Genomic DNA, 20655 nt, shown 5'->3' on the forward strand with positions numbered 1-20655 from the left:
GATTAAGATTTTATTAGAGTTATTGACTTCCATTCCTGAACAGAAAAAAAAAGTTTTTGAATCCAGTTTGTTAATAAATAACAATAAGACGTTTTGACGTTTGTATGACAGGTGGTTTAATAAACTTGTTCAGCGCTTTATATCATTTACTGAATTTATCCTAGTTTTCTGATGTTCTAGTCAAACGTACACAGTGCAGGTTCCAACAGTAACGCGGCTCATTCACTTTGAAATGGGTGCAAGACGTGAGCATGTTTGTAGTGTCCTTAAAAGCTCTGCTCTTTAAACATGACACAGTGAGGGGGAGTTGGTCGGGGGCAGAGGGAGGCAGAGGGAGGGCAGAGGGGAGGCAGAGGGAGAGAGAGAGGGAGGCAGAGGGAGGCAGAGGGAGAGAGAGGGAGAGAGAGGGAGGCAGAGGGAGGCAGAGGGAGAGAGAGGGAGGCAGAGGGAGGGCATTTGGCATGACGCCCACTGGCACGGTGCCCACATCTCCGGCTGCTGTGGAGCTCCGTGTCACGGTCAGGACTCCCTGCCAGAAGGGCTTTCCCCAGAATCATCACCTCTGCAGACACACACACACACACACAGAGATCCTGCTATGTTACCGTTAAGAAGAGCCCTCATTATGCTGCTTTTTGCTTGTTTACACTTAACCAAAGCCACGGTGAGTGAATTGCGGATGACATGCCGGCGTTGTGGAATCAGAGGCGCGACGCGTTTTACACAGACGCGGTTTTGTGTTCATAGCTTTAACACACAGCGGTGCAGTGGAGTAATGATGCAACAGGCTGAGTGAAAAGAGCCACTGAGTCCTTCACCAAATAAAACAACAAAAAACAACATGGCACACACCTTTATTTGAATATCTTAAACTTGTATTTAACTAACGTAATGTAAGTAATGGTGAAACATTAGTAACATTATTTTCTCTATTCTAGTCTATTTTTATCAAAATACTGGAAATCACGTTTTTGTGTTACTGTAAAAGGGTCATTCTTCAACTACGCTTCATTTTGGTCGGAACACTTTCAAAAAATCAAACGCATATTTTGACAAAACATTTCCATTGCTTTGATGCCAAATACATTTGAACTGTTTAACCAAAGTTGACACAATCCAAATGTGTTGTGATGGAGATGACACTGCATGTTGGAAATGACATGTGACAAACAGCATTGCTGAATACTGTTTACTTTCATTATCCCGGCACAAATTAACATCAATTTTGAAACGACCTTTGTTGTTTAAACTTAAACCATAAATGCACATTCACTCAGAAAGTTGCTTCTTTTCTGCTCTTTTCTAGCGGCACAATTTATGTTGAAAAGGTAACACTTTAATACTAACATTCATTTAATAGTTCTGCAATGAAAAAAGAAAATTCTATTAAATTCAAACTTTATTTTAAATGTTTTAATTTAAAGAGAAACAAGTTTTAAATGTGTGTTAAATTAATGTTGAAAATATTTAAAAAATACCAACTATTTTACTGAACTAAACCCAACCTTTCAATCCAACAATTGTATTTTATTATTTAAGAAATAGTATGTTTGCATTCAGAATAGACATTTACTTGGTTGTGGTAAGGGTTAGCATTTTAATATTGTTATCTTTATGTGTGTAGTCAATTATCTCACACACTGTGTGAGATAATATGGATATGGATCCACATGGAGTGTGTCACATTGAAGTATCTATTCTATTCTTGTTGTTTATGTTTATACAAATATAAGAATTAGTTACAGGTGTGTTAATATACAGTATTTTCAGTGATACAAGCATCAAAACATTATTTCCATCACCATGAAACCTGATGTGGAATTACTGTTGTGGAAATGACATTCCGTCACTTTTTCTTTTTTTTCTAAATCTCATGAAATATTAGCATGCTAACTTCTGTTTTAGCATTAGCATTAAATATTCACAAAATACACAATATAAATCCAGTTTTTCTCATTATTTAAACATTTAAAGTAAATACGAGCTGTTTGGAAACGACATCCAATAAACATATTCTTAATTTAGCAAACATTCACCTTGATTTTCCCTATTTCTGTCCCTGTCAAGCAGCTAACTCTGCTCTGCTGCCATGTGTTCTCCTGTCACATGACTACTGCTGTGGTTGCCAGTACACAAACCCTAAAAGAGAAACCCTCTAAAAAGTTACGTTGTGCAATGGAAATGACCTGAAGGTGACCTCAAGGGACAGGTGTTCTTTTCATGAAAAAAGACTTCAATACTAATACATAATGCAATAGTACGAATGGGTGAATGTCCAAAATCTGGCACAGGGAGAAAAGGAATATAGCAAAAAACATACATTAAAGGCCATGTTTTAGATAATAAAAGTGATCAGTGACCTCTAATGAATTTTGTGCATGTTCCTGTGTTTTTATTTTTCTTACTTCTGCCAGAGACACAAAGTCGACTATAGTTGAAGAATCACATTGGTAACATTAGTTGACCTGTTTTCTCTGTAAAATGTAAGTTTTTTTTCCCGTAAAGACGGTACATTAAATTTACGTTAGACGTTGTAACCATTTTTCATAATATTAGTCACAGGTTTTTGTAACACGAGTCTTCTTATTGTATCATAAGTAAACTTTCAGAAAATGTGCACAAATATGGATGCAAGTCCATGTTTTTTAAAGCTCCACCGCCCAAAACATTTGAAATATTGGTTTTATTGGATTATTATTAACTGTTGCAGACCTAGATGCCCGATTATGTTTAGGAATCTAAAACAAGTTCAAAGCATATTTTCCATTCATCCAGCTATAATTTTACAATCACTTTGGCCGCGTTAATCCAGAAAGTGACACATTGTCTCGTGCCAAGACCAAAGAACAGTCAAATCTAAAGGCTTTTAATACTAGACCAACGTAGCATGATGCCACATTTACGACAGAAACTCCTGCTGAGTGTTTATCTGTTTCCATAACTGTTCAAACACACGTCTGCCTATCATTATTCACAGTGTGTGTGTGTGTGTGTGTGAGGATGATGACAGTGGTCAGTGAGTGAGAGTTTTTAAAGAAAACAACAATCATGAATTGGGGTAGTTGTTGTTAAATTAGCACAAACAGAGACACGGAGACACCCTGTTGTTCTTTGTTTGTGGAGCCAGTTAATTTTCTAATTAGTCTCCACCAAACACCAACAGCCATTCAAGAAAGAGTGGTGGTGGTGTGTGTGTGTGTGTGCGCATCCGTGTGTGTGTGTGCGTGCATCCGTGTGTGTGTGTTACCCAGATGTCTTCACTGATCTGATGGAAGCAGCCAAGAGAGAGAGAGAGAGAGAGAGAGGGAGAGAAGGTGATGATGATGACGAAGACATGTGCAGCTGTGATGATAATGGTGATGATAGTAATTAAACTACTCTCTGTTTCACCCAAAATGACATTCCACTTTAATGAATGTGTGCCAACGAGCACACCACACACCACACACACACACACACACACACACACACACACGCACACACACACAGCTTATTTTGTTAGGTGCCTCCCTAACACGTGCCGTCTGGGTGACCACAGCGGGGGAGGAAGGAAGGGAAACGCACAGAGAGAGAGAGAGAAAAGAGGGGAAGATGAGGAGCACATGGCTGATTTCTGGCTGTTAGAACTGGTATTGGAGGGCACGGAGAAAGAAAGAAGAAGAGGAGGAGGAGGAGGAGGAGGAGGATGTAGAGGAAGTTTTTTTTCTCTTTAAACTGCCAAGAGGATGTACTTTGTTTCCTGCTATCTTTGTTTAGACTTTCCTGCTAAATGATGCACCAGTTTATCTGTGGTGGTATTTGTTGTTGGCACCATGTAGCCTCGTTCACACTGAAATCAGCAGGTTTACCTGGATGAACTGAGCTTTTTTCACTCCTGTGTCACTTGTGTGTGATTTACGAGTCCAAGTTCGTATCTAGACAGAAAAGATACTCTAAACAGTTTATTTTGTTTTCTTTCTTTTACGTTAACGCGGCACTATGAGAGGAACTGTCTTCAAACACACGTAGCCCCCCCAAAAATGACTTATCAGGCTGTATTAAATATGTCAGGCCTGTATGTGGCGCTGTAACACAGCATTAAAAATGTAGAAGACGTGGAACACGGAATAAGAACTTTCTCTGTACAATTTAATTATTTTTCTTATAAAAGTTTTTTACGTAAACACGTAAGTCAAGAAATGTTTATAAAACACACAGAACGCTCCAAAAATGCACAAGCTATGACAAAAAAAGCAACATTTGAGGGCTAATAAAAAAAGCCCTAAATCTGTGTGTGTTTCCACAGGGTGGAATGGTACGGTTTGGTTTGGCTCGGTACGGTTTGGTTTGGCTCGGTACTTATTTTTGTTGTGTGTTTCTATTAGTAATTGTACCAAAGTAACCGGCCCCAACCATTCAAATTCTGCTTTCTCCTGGAGTACGAGAGTAAAATGGTACGACCGCCATCGCTCTGTTGCGACTCGAGTGTCTCAAACGCCCGCCGTCTATTCACATACAAAGTTTGACGTCTTGTTGAGACAAACAGCCACAAACTGTGTCGTTTGTTGTCCCACTACGTATCTCACTGACGCAGCCTCCGCACAGGCCACACCTCCCACGTGAGGATACTGTTCTCAGTCCAAACGCAAGCCTGACCAAACAGAACCATGATGGAAACAGCATGAAACAGCAGGTTAGCTCAGTGCTAATGTTACACGGTCACAATTTCCTGTCTTTTATTTCTCTTTTTATTGATGTTTTGATTGAACTAGTTGATTAAATATATATATGGAGCTCTGTGACAAGTTAAAAAGCAGTACAGTAAGTAAAACTCTGGCAAAATAGTGAGGTTGGTCTCAAACATTTGTTGCTAATGGCTATGCTAACGACTAGAAGATTAAACGTGCGACAGTGTTTTGCTGAAAAAGACTTTGGCTCTTGCTCCACTGGTCAAAACGCCAATGAAATCCCACATTTACGTGGATGTGTTGACCAGTGTGAATGAGTGAATGAGTGAAACTGTTGAGAAACACCAGAACTAACATGTGTTTGAAAGCAGAGGAATCTGGATGTTAAAAACTTTAGCCAGCGTGCTACGGGTTTCATTCATGTTTTTAAAATGTTGCTGCACTTTTATGTGTTTATGTCTGAAAGTATAAGCACCAGCATGTTTATGTAGCGTGTTTATGTTCATGCATGCGTGTGTGTGTGTGTGTGTGTGTGTGTGTGGCCTGCAGGCTCACTCACAGACACATTAGACTGAGCTGAGGGTGTCGAATAGGCCGAGTGGACTCAGTGTCACCTCCAACAAACTGACTGACCCCCGCGTCCTCCTCGTCTGCTCTGCTCAACATAGCACACTCAAACACACACACAGTGAACATGTACTAGTTAATGTGTCTCAGATTCACCCTGTCACCATCACACTGTCATCCATGTCTGTGTCAGAGCAGCAGATGAAGGTCAAGTGTGACCTTTAAAATCTCTCCAGATCATCTTGTTTTTGGAAAACAGCAGCAGCAGCATTAACAGCAGCAGCAGCAACAGCAGCAGCAGTAGCAGCAGTAACAGCAACAGTAACAGCAGCAGCAGCAGCAGCAGCAGCAGTAACAGTAACAGCAGCAGTAACAGTAGCAGCAACACAGTAACAGCAGCAGCAGCAGCAGTAACAGCAGCAGCAGTAACAGCAGCAGCAGCAGCAGCAGTAACAGTAACAGCAGCAGCAGCAGCAGTAGCAGTGGGGTGAAGGCAGAAGTAAAGGTGTAAACCTAAGTGACAGTTAAATGAAACCCTCCCCTTCACTTCAACACCTCCCTCCTCTCCCCCCTGAACCAGACCACAACCTGGTTTATGTTTAGCCGGGTTTGGTTTTACGGCCACATCCCGGCGCAGTGTGGCTGGGACCTGACTAACTGTCGGGGTGGGTGAGGGTTTGGCCTGGTACAGCACAGCATTGCACAGCACTGCTGCAGCTCCTCTCTCGCCCCCCTTTCACCTCCTGCCTTCACCCGGGGTCAGAAAACACATGCAGAAGAGGAACTGAAACCTGGGGGCAGAGGAGGGAAGGAGGGAAGGAGGGAGGAAGGACAGAGGGAGGGAGGGAGAGAGGGAGCAGCGGGGTATACGTCGTCAGCAGCAACTTTAGCATTGATAAATACAAATGATGCATTTTTGTTTGACACGTGATGAATGATGTTGATTATTTGTTTATTAATCATTTAACATTTATTTTATATCAGATTCTGACAAAAAGAAATTAATGGGCCAAAGAAATGGACATAAATGTTAATAATAATAAAAGTTTGCTGCTTTGATTTCCAAGATTCGACATCTGTAGAAAAACTCATGTTGGTCGACATTTAGACCCGATCTGTGCTCGACACTTTACTCGTTAACTGACATTGATGCTGTAAAAATACATATATGTGTATATATACTGTATATACACACACATATACACACACACACACACACACACAGTATCTTCATGCGAGGTCAATCATACGACCACTAACGCGGTGCGTTTACATGATAGTTCCTGCTTCTCCATCAGTGATGAGAGAACCTGGTACCTGATGTTTTTTGACTTCCTGCTCTGACGAGGTTCAGCGGAGCCGATGCTAAGATGCTACGTCAACAGACTGAAGGTCACTGAGACGTCCCTGAAAACACGCTTTAATCTCCACCTGATAAAATCTGTGTTCCTGCTGAAAGCCGACGATCTAATCGTTAATCTTTTAATAAACTGATGCTAATGATTCCGTTTCACCCAAAACAACAACAACTTTACAAGTCACTAGTTTGTGTGTTTGTGTGTTTGTGTCGTCGCGGCAGCTGTGACGACCTCGTCCACGTTGAGGAGGAACTTTTACTTTTACACAGTTCTGTTTATCTGTGGATTTGAAAAGTGCGTCTTCCTTCGACACTCATGACTCACACAATAGTAGTTAAGTTGTAATAATGGGTTAATAACAGATGAATTGTTGTATTTACAGTCTGCTCCGTCACTGCTTTGAGTTTCTGTTTCCTCGTGCTTCACTGCAGTGAGTCGTTGGTCGCCTCGCTGCCTTTCTTGTTCGCCTGCTTCCAGTTTTCGTCAATGTGTTTAGTAAAGCATGACCTGCCTCCACCTTCCCCCCTCCCCCACCATCCCTCCCTCCCCCCTCTCTCTCTCTCTCTCTGCTGCAAATGACTCCTGTTTTCCCTCCCTTTTCTCCTCTTTATCCCTCCCTCGTTTGTTTTGCACACTTAAAGTCGAAAAGGTAAAACAAAATAAAACTCTCAGGTTTCCTTCTCAACATCCTTATTCATTCATCCATTCATTTATTGATTGATTTAATGAGGAATTCTGGTTTTTTTTTCCAGTTGTAATACTAATAATACTAATAATAATAATAATAATAACTGTCTATTATTAGGATTACTCAACGTTGATTTGAGGAGGACGTACTGCACACGTTTCCTCTTTTATGATCACGTAGATTCATTTGTGCACGATCTTCCGTTTGCTGACTTAGTTTTGAATCCACAACTCGTTGTTTTGCGACGTTATTCTGTTTTTGAAGATTCTTTACAGTGCAGTGACAACATGGTAATATGTTTGTAAAAATGGTTGTAATATTATGGTCTTACAGTTTCCAACTTGATATTGGTAATAAGGAGAGAATATTACAGTTTTAGCGTCTTATTTCCAAAGTAATTACCAGGTAATGAAACTCACATGACAATATTTGTTAATAAAAATGGACAATTCCCATCCTCATGTCTCAACTAGACTATAATATTCACTTGTTTATTACCACAGAAATAAGACAGTATTATCATCATATTACTCCACATTATTGTTACTGGACTGTAATGAGAAGAGTCCTGGTCTCATGAACCCTATGAAAAACAAGATTTACTAAACATACACTTTTCAAATTATGTCGTGACGTTTCCTCGTTCGATCTTTTTTGTTTTTTTGTTTTAGTTTCAGCTCAAACACATGCACGTCACAGAGTTCCCCCTCCCCTCTCCCCCCCCCCCGGGGGGAGCGCGGCTGTTGTCACCTAAGCTTCGGACGATGAACTCACTTTTCTATATTTAGTTTTAGTTCCTATAGTTAAGTCAAGAAGTGTCCAGCCACGTGGGACGTGGACATGTCCCACAGCAGATCTGTGTCCTGGTTCATGTAAAAAAATAAAACCCCCACCACTAAACTCTCTCTCACACACATGTTGTTGCTGGGGCAGTGAAGGGGTTAATACCACTCGCTCAGCATGCGGGAGCCGTGGTGGGCGAGCAGGCAGGCAGGCAGTGCAGAGGCTGACCTCTGACCCCTCAGGAAAGGAATGTGGAAGCTCTTTCATCCAGGACAGAAACCAAAGACACGCGGGCGGTTGGAAAGTGGCGGTTCGATTCTGCTTTCACCGTTTTTTTTTTGATTAGGGGAAGTCGACAGGCAGAGGCTCCGCGTGTGTGTGTGTGTGCGCACGCTGTTTTTGTCGTCATCTGCCATTTTGGAGTGAAGTTCCCTCTGCAGCAGCAGCAGCAGCAGCAGCAGCAGCAGCAGCAGCAGCAGCAGCAGCAGCAGCAGCAGCAGCAGCGTGTTTGTTGCTTTGTGATTTCGTGGTGGGAAATGGCTGCAAGAAAAAAAAAAAAAAAGCCCCGTGATCTCTGACCTACAACCTATGAGCAGGAGAACGTGTTTGTGGTTATATAACACGCGATGCATGACCTAATCTTGACATAAAGCTCTGGATATACAGCTCACTCTCATCAGGACTTGAAACGTATGATAAATGTATTTAACGTATTTAAATTTAAATTTGTGACATGAACTTTCTGTCACGCCGTTAAAAACTAAACTCTAACTCAAGATTTAGAACTTGACGATATTAATTGTGATAGGTGTGAACATTAAATCACTTTTTTAACTGGTGTAGAACATAGAGCAGTGAAAAACAGAACAATTATCACATACAGTGACAGTGTTGTGCATTTAAAGTCTGTTTGGGGGTAAAATAAACTTCCTTCATTTGGGGAGTTGTGTTTCCATGTGGCAAAGGCCTCAGGGACCGTGGTTTTTTAATCGTATCGGCTTTTTATCCACACTGAAGTCATATTCTTAGGAAAAATGTACTGAATGGACTGAAAAACTTGCACTTCTTCTTCATGGTCTTCTGTTTGTGTTTGGAGACGTGTGTCTGTCCTTAGTGTCTTCTGTCCTTCTGTCTCTGTTTACATTATTAATGTATACTTTTACATTTGAATACAGCTTTATTTAAAAACAAAGGTTTGGACACAGCACACATGCTCCATGTTTTCTTCTCCATCTGTGGCAGCGTTACAGCGCCTCATACAGGCCTGGCATAAACACTTCAGTGGTTGGAGTTTGTTTACGGAGGTTTTTTGGGATGAAGACTTTTTCTTAAAATACGCTGTTTACGGAAAACCTTTTGAAGACTGAGAAAGATCATAGAGGGAGAGTTGTGTCTCTGTGTGGATGTTTAAATCACACTAAACGTACAACAATTCATTGACTTTCATATGATAGCTGTGGATCAGGAGGTAGAGCGGGTTTTTATCTAACCAGAGGGTTGGTGGTTCAACCCCTCACTCTGATTACTGACAAAAATGTATGTAACCCACTCCTGGAAAGTCCATAAGGAGCAAGGATTAGAGTGCAACAGCAACACCACAGGTTTCAATTAACTGCACTTTGCATTTTAGTTTGCAACAGAACATCATGCAACATACAAAGAAATAAACATTTGCATAGAAAATAAAAAAGTTCTGAGTTCAAAGGTCGAGAATCCACGCGTCTAAAGGATCGTTGGAGTTAGGGATGGGAATCGAGAACTGGTTCCAACTGACCGATTCCATTGGAATTGTACACCTCCAACGTTATCGACTGTTCTTCACGATTCTCTCAAGGAGTGTTAGAAATCTGGTTTAAGCTTTCAGTGAGTTATTGTGGCACACATGACTATTTCTCTAAAGAGGACTCGTACGTCCACCTGTTACTTCATTTAAAATATCCCTTTTAAGAAAAGCAGCACTAAGCTGTAATTTAGCATGCAAGCATTTAGCAAGTATTACATTTCAATTCCTGTTTTTTATTTATTGTATCAGTCTAAATGATTTTTTATATATATATATATATATATATATATATATATATATATATTGAGAATTGATAAGGAATTGGATTGATAGGCAGGATCGACAATGGCATTGATAATGTTAAAAACCTATCAATTCCCACGCCTAGTTGGAGTGCACTCTTTCTAACGTGTGTTGGAGTTGGTGCCGCCACAGGTGACTGGCACAATCCTACCACAAACAGACCGTTTGTCTGCTATTTCCGAGAAAGTGTAGATCCTGTTTCCTGTATTCAAACCGAGTAGCTCGCCATCTACTGGAATCTGCCGGAAGTCGTTGGAATCGTCCACAGGCATCTTTTCACGCCAACTAAAACACCTGACCTGTATTTAAAAACAAGCTTTTAGTCTTTGTTGTTGTCATTTATCATATGACTTTCTCTCTTCTGTATTCATCTCAAGTTTCTCTTCTGTTATACAACATTTTACCAGATTATAACATCAATTAAAGTACTGCTAAATGCAGTTACTATGAAAATGACTCTCTAGTAGTTCAACTTCAAAATTCTCAAATGAAATGACTGTAGAATTATTTGATTCTAACAGAATATATTCCTAGCACATTCTAATGCAACACAAATAAACCAACAAAATCAGTATTAAACTGTTTCATCTTAACCAATATCAAGGAAGACAACATAAACATTTCATATTACACACTACACCAATAAACGTGAGTGGAAGCAACACGACCTTTAACAAACACATTTAGCAGCAACAGTAAACTTATCAAAATGGTATCAAAACACTGCTTAACAAATGATTTTGTAATGAAATAATAATATAATTCCACACATCAATACATTCAGAGTAAAACACAGCATGTTACTCTGAGGCTTGCTCTCTAAACACAGACAACATAGAACAAATAGCTGCAAAAACAAAACAAAACAAGCCTGCAGACACATTTAATGTGCTTATGGTGCTTCAGCGGTTTAAATAAACACTCAACATGTAACAAAGAAATGAACATCAAACACAACAGTGTTAATAATAACCAGAAATATCTCACCGAGTCTCGAGCCGCACTCGCAACAAAGCGTCCTAATTATGTTTGCTGTTAGCAAACACACACTAAGACCATGTACACACCTGCTTTAGTGAAATTAAATTCATGTTTCCATCTTTTCTGAGGAAAACTGGACTTCAATGTTTCACTCCTCGTGTACGAGACAAAAGAGGAAGTAAGATTTCCCGCGACTCGCCATCTAATTGGCTGTGGAATGACGTATTTTTACCTGTTTGGTCAGCTGCTGCAATACGGGAGATGCTGCCTTCAAGTGCACCTGGGAATTTTCAGCATTTGACTGAATGAAGTGAAATAATTATTAATAATTATTAACTTTCTTCATCAATGGACATGTTAGGTAACCTGGGGGTTACATGTAGCATAAAACACTTATAGAACTGATATAGAAAAGTTATATATGTCTATATATATATATATATATATATATATATATATATATATATATATATATATATATTTACTATATGAGAACAACTTGTCCTTTTTAAAAATGCAAATGAGGAAGTTTTTTTTTATTTTCAAGGCGGCTTTACTTTTCACTTCACTTTTTTAAACTCATGTTTGTTCTCCTGCACTTAAATTTCAGATTTTATTCTAAACACACATAAGTATCATACTGAATTGTTTTTGAGCAGGAGTAAGCATGAAATTGCATGGGCTAAGCGGCTGTTTGTTTGTTTGTTTTACTTTGCATAAGACAAAATAAAATGAGTCCGATAACAAGTGACCTTTAAAGCAGAGAGAGACAAATAATCTTTCACCATAAAGGAAAATAACACACCTATTGTATCTGAGTGAAAGTTAGAATCCTCATTTCATTCATGTTGAAGCTCTGAAGCTCCAGCATGTCAGTTATGAGTCGTTATTTCTGTTATTTCTGATGGTGTGTTGTTGTTACTGCTGCTGTGAGACCACCATCAAACATTCTTCCTGGTTTCTCCTGAAGCCAAACAGGGAATTAGAATATACTGGAGAGCCACTAGGGGGCGAATCCACTGCTTGCAGAAAGAACTCAACTGAACTATGGGAAAACAAGCTTCTACTCCTCACTTGATTCATAACGTCAGTGATCATGATCTCAGTTACTAGTTTGGGGTTTTCTTCAGTTGCACTTGATGTAAATTGGATACATTTTGTTTTGCATTTAGAGGAAAATAGGTGATAAAATACGAGTGTGGTGAACATCTGGCACTGATCGCAGGTGACATCTATCGTTATTTTCAGAAACTGTTGAACAGTGCAGCAAATAAAAGGTTTAAAAGTATCAGTATCAGTATGTGTGTGTGTGTGTTTTTGGTGTTTGGGAGTGAAGGAGCAAACATTTAAATGTCAGTTGTGCTGAGGATGGAAAATCAGGATCATTCAAAACATTTTCAGCAAATTCTTCTTTATTTTACAAGCAATATATTTAACATTGTATCTGATGACATCACTTTCAAAGACGTTTAAAACAGTTTTTATATCAAAGAAACTGGTTTAGGTTATTTTAATATTATAAGATAGTGTGAGGTGTGAAGGTTACAGACACACACGTGTGTATTACACGTCCACATTTGCAGCTCCATCAGTCAGTGAGTGTCAGTCGGTGCTGATGTGGCCTGAGGGCATCCGTGCGTTAAGTTACCTCTGCACGTGGTCAGTCATGGTGCCTGCTTTGTGGTCGGGCTCTGTTCGGTTTGTGTCTGTAACTTGACAGTGCTGTGTGTGTGTGTGTGTGTGTGTGTGTGTGTGTGTGTGTGTGTGTGTGTGTGTGTGTGTTGTTGTGTGCAGCAGACAGACGCAGAGGGCAACGCCGCATGGTTCAGTCCAGGAATGTGTGATGTGGTTAGGCTGTACAATAGAGCCGACTCCCTGACAGTGGTCAATGGGACGGGTGTCGTCCCCCCCTGCAACCCCCCATACCCTGACCACCCCCCACACAACACACACACACACACAACACCACAGGTGTCAGGTCATTTTAACCCCATCACCGCCGCACACACACACACACACACACGTATGATAACACTTTACAACCACATATTTAGATCAGTTCATTGTTAACTAATCATAGTTAATACCCAGTTCTTGGAACTGATGAGTAATCATCGATTGAGTAATCATTCACTAACGATGATCTATGTTTCATGTCATCTGGTTAGTGTGTACTCGATAACCAGCTGTTAACTAATAGTTAGTCATAGAGCTGCAACTAATGATTGTTTTCATAATTGATTCAGCTGTCAGTTGTTAATCGAGCAGCAGTTTGGTCCAAAAATGTCAGAAAATGGTCAAAAATGGTGAATTTAATGCTCTTAAATGTCTTATTTTGTTTTAAGGATTTATTTGTGATATGAAACCAGAAAATACCAGAAAATAAACACGTTTTCAAATCTGAAAACCTGTTTTAATAATGAAAAAAAAACAATGAATGGATGATCGAGTACTTGACAGTTGTCTAGTAATCGATTACTCGGTCATTATGTGATCGATTAGCAAATGATCAATGGTTTTCATCGGTGTAACAATAATCATTGATGAAGGACTACCTACTTTGTGGCTCTGTGGTAGAGCCTGGAAGGTTGTGGGTTTGATTCCTGGCTACATACTGACGTGTCCTTGGGCAGGACGCTTAACCCTCATCTTTCTCTTGGCGTGTGAAAGAAATGTGGTACTGTGTGAATGGGTGAATGTGTGGTGTAGTGAGGTGGTGAAGCGGCTCGAGTTGATCATCAAGACTAGAAAAGCTGAAGCGCTTTATAAACACAGGGTCAGGGTTAACACACACACACACACACACACTCATGTGTTCACACCTTCAGTAAACACAGTATCTCTGTGTAAACATAAGCAAAAATGAGACGCAGCTAATAAAAGTGAGCAAAGCAGATTCCAGCGTGTTTACTTAGCGTGTCTTAACTCACTGACCCACACACACACACACACACACACACACACACAGAGGATGTGGACCACTGTGTGTGTGTGTGTGTGTGTGTGTGTGACAGAATGCACACACACACACACACACACGCCCACATGTGTTTATGGTGTTCATGTCACGTGACTCGACGCTAGGAAACGCGGCTGACATCGCCGTCCGGCGTCGTGTCCGTTCAACCTTGGACTTTGCCGGTGTGTTAGCGAGCAGGGGTCGCAGGGGTCAGCGCGGGTAAATAAGTGAAAGCAGAGATGAAGGCGGTGTGGGTGTGGGTGGGGGTGTGGGTGTGGGTGGGGGGTGGAGTTCAGCCTGGTCTCTCTGTCAGAAACACAAGGTAAGAGCACAGGCTGTGGTTGATTTTGTCCAACAACTGCAGGTCAGAGTATGTGGTCCGGTGCAGTTTTCAGTTACACCACATGGTTTGATGTTGTGTTGTTGTTGTTGTCAGGAATTCTGGGTGACAGGTGGGGCTGTGTGTGTGTGTGTGTGTGTGTGTGTGTGTGTGTGTGTGTGTGTGTGTGTGTGTGTGTGTTTTGTGTGTGTGTGTGTGTGTTTTCTAAAGCAGCAGCCTCATCCAGTTTCATAACAAGTACATACATGTATATATACACACACACACACACACACACACACACACACACACAAAGCTGCATCTGTGCACGGCACTGTCATGTGAAGACACACACACACACACACATGATGATGGATGAGGCTGTGTAATTACACTCACCTTCACATGCGTTTGTACCGACAAAGGAACTGTGCTGTGAGAATCATCACTCACTCACTCACTCACTCACTCACTCACAGGGAAAACTCTTGTTCTGTTGCCGTCCCGTCCGTCAGACTTGTCGTCCGGCTCCCCCTAGTGAGCTCACAGGGAAATGTGTGTTAGAGGTTTGGATTTTGAAAATGACATATTTATGTTTGTGTTTGTTGAGTTCTGCTTGTACCTCTCTTAAAAACTCAGGTTCAGGTTTGGTTTATAGTCCTGATTGTGGGCTGTTTATGATTCTTCAAAACTGCCTTAAATCCTCTTTGAAACCTTTTTGAGTCCTGGGTTTGAAACCCAGATTCATGCATTCATCTCCCATTATGATATCTGACTCCAGATGTGAAAGAAATGCAGAATTTTATAGAATTATTATTAAACAGTGTATTTGTAACTCTTACTGATCTGAAGGGACCGTTGGCCCCCGGGAATCTTCACATTATCAAATCTGGCCCCGCTTTAAGCAGTGACCAGATGGAGCCACTGAAAATCTTGAAAACTACACAAGTTCTATTTTGCTACTTAAATCTATGGCACAGAGTTCAGGAGTCGCTCACCTTCCTGATGTTAAATTTAATGTTGATATTTATCTGATATGCAGTTATGTCTGTTTGAGCGTTGCTGCATAAATACAGTATGTACACAGAAACATGTTACATACAGTACAATATACAAATATACATGTCTTTATTGTCAAAACACATTATTATTTTCCTGATGAATTACAAAAACCACAGTGGATTGATGATTGACTTTTAACCCTTGTGCTGTTTTCCTCACAGAACAGTGAAGATGCAGAGCAGTATTTCCTACTCACCGCCAACCATAGCTGTTGGGACTGGGTGAGGAGGAGAGAACCGGAGAGAGAGAAGGAAAGGAGAGGCTGAAGAGAGAGAGAGACAGAAAGTGCAGACACAAAAGAAGGGAAGAGTTTTAAAAGGTAAAAAAAAGAAGCCTTTTCATCCTTTGTCTTGTTGCAACACGTTTGAAAACAGAGTTAAAGCACATGTGCTCTATGTCATTCCAGATTTCCTGCTGAACCATTGGATCGGCCTGTGAAAGTCCCCTGTTGTCAAACACCCTGAAACTGTCCACGTTGAGCAGGCGAGGCAAGTGAGGGGGGGGGCAACAAGTAAGATTTAATGGCAGCGGCACTCTAGGGCTGCCATGGCAGCTGCTGCCGCTGATGCCTCACACCGTTTTACCGCACTGACGCCGGAGGAAGAGGGACGACGGACTGCCGCCAAGCTGTTTGGGAGCGCTGTCCAGCTGCCACGGACGGAGAGAGAGCGAGACAGGGGGAAAGAGAGAGACAGGGAGCGGGACGGGCAGGGGGACGAGGTCGGGAGCGAGTGTTTGGTGTGCGGGGCTCTGTTCGCCTCGCAGGAGAAGCTGCAGGTCCACGCCCTGAGTCACACCGGAGAGAAACCCTTCCACTGCTCACATCCACACTGTCTCAAGGCCTTCAGCTCCAAATACAAACTGTTCAGGTAGAACGTCTTCATCTCATCACATCCTTAGAATCCGCCCTAGTGCCTCGTTCTTTCTGGTCAAAAACCCGTTCAATCCCAGGTTTAAATGGATTTCTCATTAGTGGGAATGTGTTTCATCAACATTCACTTCCCAGGTGAACACGTTCATGTCTTATTCATCTGAGATGCTTTAGTCTTCCAGCCGTTAGCATAGCCAGTAGAATATTGTTCTCAAACTGAGTCTTACAAGAAAGTCACTGCGCAGGTGCTAAAGTGAGAGTAAAAGTTACTCAGATTGACGAGTCGTACAAAGACAGTACACTGAACAACTTTTTTACGAAAGACCGAAGTAGAAGATGCAACATTTTACCTACATAAATATCGTCACTGAGACTTGATGCTTCGAGGACGTTCTTTCCTGATTCGGTGTGTAGATACAGTTACCTACAAGCTAGTGTGAGTCAGTCGTACTTGACTCATGTCCACATGTGATGTCACTGAGGACTGAGGTGTTAATACCAGGTCAGATTTGGGACTTCACCTTAAGCCCATCAACAAATACATTTGTTTAGAATCCAGTAGAGGAAGTAATCCCACATTTTTTTTATTCAGACTTAAGCCTAGGAAATAGCAGTTAGCCACCAGGGGGTGAGGTCTTTGAACTTCCAGTTTCAAAAAATGACAATGTTGTTCAAATCACAAAATCTCATGGGAGTTTGTTTAACAGAAGAGAACATTTCCATTTTTCTACACTGAGAGGAAGTCACGCCTCACACCGTATTGTCTTCTCAACAAAACCACAAAGAGACAGAGGGATGTCACTTCTCCTCAAACAATCCAATATTTCACTTTCTCTTTCCTGTGATTCTTTGCAGGCATATGGCCACGCATTCTCCACAGAAGACCCATCAGTGCTCATTCTGTGAGAAAATGTTCCACCGCAAAGACCACCTGAAAAACCACCTGCAGACCCATGACCCTAACAAGGAGGCCTTCAAGTGTGAGGAGTGTGGGAAGCACTACAACACCAAGCTGGGTTACAAGCGCCACATGGCCATGCACTCCGCTACGGCGGGGGATCTCACCTGTAAAGTCTGCATGCAGAGCTACGAGAGTACGCCGGTTCTCCTGGAGCACCTCAAGAGCCACTCTGGGAAATCTTCAGGAGGCACCAAGGAGAAGAAACACCCGTGTGACCACTGTGACCGTCGTTTCTACACCAGGAAGGATGTGAGACGGCACATGGTGGTCCACACGGGCCGGAAGGACTTCCTGTGCCAGTACTGTGCTCAGCGCTTTGGCCGGAAGGACCACCTGACACGCCACGTGAAGAAGAGCCACTCGCAAGAGCTGCTGAAGATCAAGACGGAGCCACCAGACATGTTAGGTCTTTTAGCTTCTGGGTCACCACCCTGCTCTGTGAAGGAGGAGCTCAGTCCCATGATGTGTGGCATGGGTCCCAACAAAGATCCCATGATTGGCAAACCGTTCCCAAGTGGAGCTCCCTTTCCAATGGGCATGTACAACCCCCACCATCTCCAGGCGATGTCCAACACTGGGGTAGGTCACCCACACCCGTCCCTGATGCCCAGCCCCTTGTCTGCAGCTATGGGCATGGGCTGTCACATGGAATCCCCTGGATCTCTTCATCCACACTCCCACCACCACCACCACCATCACCACCATCATCATCATCACCATTCCCCTCCACTTCCCCCCCACCACCAGTCTCCGGGTCCCCAGCAGCAGCACCAGCCCCAGCCAGCCCCCAAATACCAGCTGGGATCTACCTCATACCTGCTGGACAAGCCCTTGAAAATGGAGATGGAGAGCTTCCTCATGGATCTGCAGAGTGGCTTGCCAGGTCCAGTTCCCTCTATAGAGCCCCACGCTGCTGCCTCGCCCCCCAAGGACGGACTGGAGCCCACCTCGGGCCTGACAGACGAGCTTTGCGGGGATCCACTCCTGTCCAAGAGTCCCGCCGTGATCGCAGAGTCTCTGTGTGCTGCTAACATGGACTTCTCCCACTTGCTGGGGTTCCTGCCCCTCAACCTGCCCCCCTACAGTGCCCCCATGAGCACGGGAGGGCTGGTGATGGGCTACACCTCATCTGCGACCTCCTCCTCCTCGTCCTCTTCCTCCTCCTCATCTCTGCATGCTGTCGAGCCCCACGCCGCTGCAGTCGCTGCGGCAGCAGCTGCTGTACCTCTTACCTCTTTGCAACCGCAACCTCAGGAGCAGCAGAGCTCCGGCGGGGGTCTGGGCCTCGGATCCTTGCACCCACTTGCCCCAGTGTTCAGCTCCAGCCTTAGTACCACCACTCTGCCTCGCTTCCACCAGGCCTTCCAGTGAAAGAGAGCGCGGCGCTGCCCAGGCCAGGACGGTCTGCCACGACAGCCTCAGCTCCACTCAGACTCAGAGGCTTTTTCAGGCGTTGGCTCTTCACTGAGCCTCATTAAAAAGTAGGAGAATTCAAATAAAAATAAAAACACACTCACACACACACACACAAGCACAGAAGCCTTTAAAGAAAGTCCACAAAAGCTTTTGATTGAGGAAGTTAAACCCCTTAAAGCAAAAAAAGGAAAATGTAAGAAACCAAGATGATGCAGCTTTTATTTGGGCTCCTCCCCCCCCGCCCCCCATATCCCATAGTTATAACGATATATTAACCCTTCTTTAAAAAATATATCCCTCTTCAACCCCGTATTTAGTTGTATAGAGGGCAGCATCAGTAGGCCAAAAGGCGTGGTACTGCATACTTTATAATATAAGGAAAAAAAAAGTCAAAGACAATTTTTTTTTTAAGTAAAGATTGTCTGTCTTGTTGTGACCCAGAAAAAAATATAGTTTGAAGTGGATATTTTTGTTTTACTTTCCTTCTTCTTTTTTTTCCCCCAAATGTAAGAACATGGTAGAATGTGTCTCATCTTGAGTTTGGAACCAGCCACTCTAATCTAATAACTCTAACAACTGTCATACAGAAAATATGTGTGGAGAGAAGAGAGACACACAGAGCGAGAGATTACGGAAGGAAGGACCAGAGATTAGAGATTAAGTCAAGAATTGAGAAGCGTAGCTCTAAAAATAATCCTCCAGGCGAGAGCAACACAAGTGAGCCGTGCCTCTAAAGAAGAACCACAACTCAGTTCAGTGGAAATGCCAGTTATTTTCCTTTAGCTGTTGCTGCTATGCTCCTAGAGTCGGGTCAGTCTCAGTGGAAATAGAATAAACTAACATTTTGCCAAACGTAAAAACCAGTCACACACATTTTTAAAAGAAAAAGAAAGAAATGTGAAAGTGTGTGACGATGTATCTTTAGAAAGACTTTAAATACTTGTTTTCCTCAAAAGAAGCACTTTTTTCTTCGAGCAGAAGGCACTTCACCTTTAGGAATCTCATCGTGAAAAGTTTTCAACATCACCCACAATCCGCCCGCCTATCACCCGCCTATCGCCCGCCTATCACTTAATCTTCACTTACTTCCGCAGTGCAGCCGTCACTCAGCGGCCGCTCGTCTAAAAACAGGCTTTATTTTTGAAAATAAACACATTCATTAAGAGAAGAAAAAAAGAAAAGAAAAAAAAGATCACGGTAATGGTGAACCCTGACATATGTGAATGAGGCAAGAGCGAGAATTACAGTGACGGAAATGAGGAAAAAAAAGACAAAATGTGTTACAGAATGTTATTGCAGTGTACGAAAATATCTCAAAAATGAATATTATAATTGCTTTTATCTCAGTAAGGTGTATTTTAGGTAGACGTATTAAAACTAAGTGATGATGTGTGTTTTTTTCATGATGTCTGGCAGGTTTACATTTGTGTGTATCTTGCGATTTTTTTTTGTTTCTTTTGATCAAATGGATGAAGTATTAGCTTTTTCCCTTAAGCTTTCTCTGTCATATCCAACCCTTTTACCTTTACATGTACTTGAGTTAGTATAGTGGGATCAGAACTGTGGACGGGAAATATCTATAGACGGCTGTTAGTGGCTTAATAATCGAGTAGGATTTGAACTAGGAACCTTTTTATTTTGTTGGATTTTGTTGTAGGGGATTCTGACACAGACGACCGTCACATGGATTTACGACTGTTGGTCTTTATCCAGTTGAATATGTAGACCCGTGTGTGCTGTGATGATAATCCCAGCTGATTTTTGATCACAGTTTAGAGCCTTTGTAATAATAATGATAATAATAATAATAATAATAATAATGATAATAATGATAATAATGATAATAATGATAACAATTCACCACCAGCCTCTAAAAACCTGAGCCCAAAGTTAACCGAAGCCTTAAAGTGAATTCAATGATCCAATGTTCTGTCTGT

General features: G+C 42.0%; 1 protein-coding gene across 1 annotated transcript; it reads left to right on the forward strand.

Moving 5' to 3' along the window:
- Window positions 1-15758: 15758 nt before the first annotated feature.
- plagl2 (pleiomorphic adenoma gene-like 2) lies at window positions 15759-19002 on the forward strand. Its single transcript, XM_044038193.1, has 3 exons — window positions 15759-15789; window positions 15877-16339; window positions 17197-19002. Exons 2-3 carry the CDS (start codon window positions 16017-16019, stop codon window positions 18671-18673), a joined length of 1800 nt encoding a protein of 599 aa, XP_043894128.1. The 5' UTR covers window positions 15759-15789; window positions 15877-16016; the 3' UTR covers window positions 18674-19002.
- Window positions 19003-20655: the final 1653 nt, after the last annotated feature.

The sequence above is a fragment of the Solea senegalensis genome, linkage group LG11, assembly GCF_019176455.1.
Source record: "Solea senegalensis isolate Sse05_10M linkage group LG11, IFAPA_SoseM_1, whole genome shotgun sequence".
NCBI classification, from domain to species: Eukaryota; Metazoa; Chordata; class Actinopteri; order Pleuronectiformes; family Soleidae; genus Solea; species Solea senegalensis.

Excerpts from the sequence above, each read along its gene's own strand:
- plagl2 (XM_044038193.1), top strand. The coding sequence starts at position 16,017 with ATGGCAGCTGCTGCCGCTGATGCCTCACACCGTTTTACCGCACTGACG. Across the intron at positions 16,340-17,196 it reads TCCAAATACAAACTGTTCAG|GCATATGGCCACGCATTCTC; the intron begins GTAGAACGTCTT and ends GATTCTTTGCAG.